This window comes from Myzus persicae, unplaced genomic scaffold (genome assembly GCF_001856785.1).
Source record: "Myzus persicae strain clone G006 unplaced genomic scaffold, MPER_G0061.0, whole genome shotgun sequence".
NCBI classification, from domain to species: domain Eukaryota; kingdom Metazoa; phylum Arthropoda; class Insecta; order Hemiptera; family Aphididae; genus Myzus; species Myzus persicae.
The window spans coordinates 1-1,698 of record NW_019100689.1 but is presented as its reverse complement, the minus strand read 5'-3'; the positions used below and the strand labels follow the sequence as shown (position 1 = coordinate 1,698).

Sequence of the window (1,698 nt, the reverse complement as noted above, 5' to 3'; positions counted from 1 at the left end):
TCCTATAAATAAGTCCTATTAGCGGGTTTTCTCCCAGGTGTTTAAGTCAGGGAGGAAATGGTCGTAGATAATATAGCTCGGTACCTATAGATAATAAAATAATTAGCCTTTCGCATAGGTACGTTACCACACAAACACATATTTACTCACAAACACACAGCTGTCTATCTTGATCGGCGATCCCGTCCACTTTAGGCATCAAGCTGTCACACACACACGGACAAGTATACACACTCAAAAAAGCGTACCTCGGCAATAATATGTCAGATTTAATGTCGCTAAAAGCCCGCAGAGGGAAATTAAAGGGACAATTAACTAGGTTCAATATATATCTAAATAAAGAAGGAGTGGACCCATTAGAAGTTAAATGTAGAAGTAAAAAGATCGATGAATTATGGTCGGAGTTTGATCAGGTGCAATCGGAAATAGAGTCGTTTGGGGACGAAACGGATGATTACCGCATAGAATTCGAGGAGCTATATTTTAGTGTTATGGCTCTAGGCGAGAATATACTGCAGCGGGTAAGCACAAAAAAGGATAATGGTGATCAAAAATCAGCTTCTATAGGCCATAATACAGCACACGCAATTAATTGTTGTTGCAGCAGTGCAACCGCGGAAATGAAATTATCACCAATAGATATACCAAAATTTTCGGGTGCATATGAGGAATGGTCAGCTTTCCACGATATTTATATAGCAATGGTACATAATAACCCACGTATAGACGATATACAAAGATTTTTTCATTTGCGCTCGTGTCTAAAAGGTGAGGCGGCACAGGTTATAATGTATATAGAAACAACGGCCGCAAATTATAACATAGCATGGAATAGCGTGGAAGCTCGATATAATAATAAAAAAGTATTAGTGCAATCGCACACAAAAGAGTTGTTCGATATACCGGCGATAAATGAAGAAGCTGTGCAATTAAGAAAATTAATAGATCAGTTAAACGGTCATATGAGCGCGTTAGAAACATTAGGTGAGAAACCTAAGGAGTGGGGCTCAATATTATTACACCTTATAGCAACTAAATTGGATTCTAGTACACTTAAAGCGTGGGAAACGGTATCCCCTAAAAATGAAATACCCAAAGTACAAGTGTTACTTGAATTTTTAGAAAAGAGATTCAAAATAATGGAAGCAGTGGAGACCTCTTCTAATATAAATATTCGTGATGACGAAAAAATAAAAAATAATATGACTAACTGTAAGAAAAACAAAAATAACCACAAATCGATAGCGTTTCCAGCATATGGTGGGATGAAATTTTATAATTGCCAATTAGCGCATTCAATATATAAATGTCCGTCTTTCCTAGCTTTACCCATTCCCGAACGAATAAAAAGGGTGGGTGAACTTAAATTATGCAAGATATGTATGCGGACTCATATCGGAAAGAAATGTGATGGAAAAAAATGTTTTCAATGTCATAAGGCGCATAACACATTATTACATTTAAAAATAAATAAGACGGAAAGTAATGTCACTTCAGAGCAATATGAAGAAAATAGTGAGGAAAGTCCCACAGCGAGTAATGTAGGTGTGTCGGCACATGCATCGGCGATAAGCTATAGACAGGTGCTCCTATCAACCGCAATAATTAATGTATATAATAATGATGGCAAACCGGTAAGGTGCAGAGTGTTGTTGGACTCTGGCTCGCAGAACAATTTTATCACAGAGCATATGGCAC

General features: G+C 37.3%; 1 protein-coding gene across 1 annotated transcript; it reads left to right on the top strand.

The window, feature by feature from the left end:
• Window positions 1–260: 260 nt before the first annotated feature.
• LOC111041192 lies at window positions 261–1,097 on the top strand (the record flags this gene model as incomplete). Its single annotated transcript, XM_022325409.1, has 1 exon — window positions 261–1,097. A coding segment is annotated over exon 1 (837 nt), but the record flags the coding sequence as incomplete, so codon positions are not given.
• Window positions 1,098–1,698: the final 601 nt, after the last annotated feature.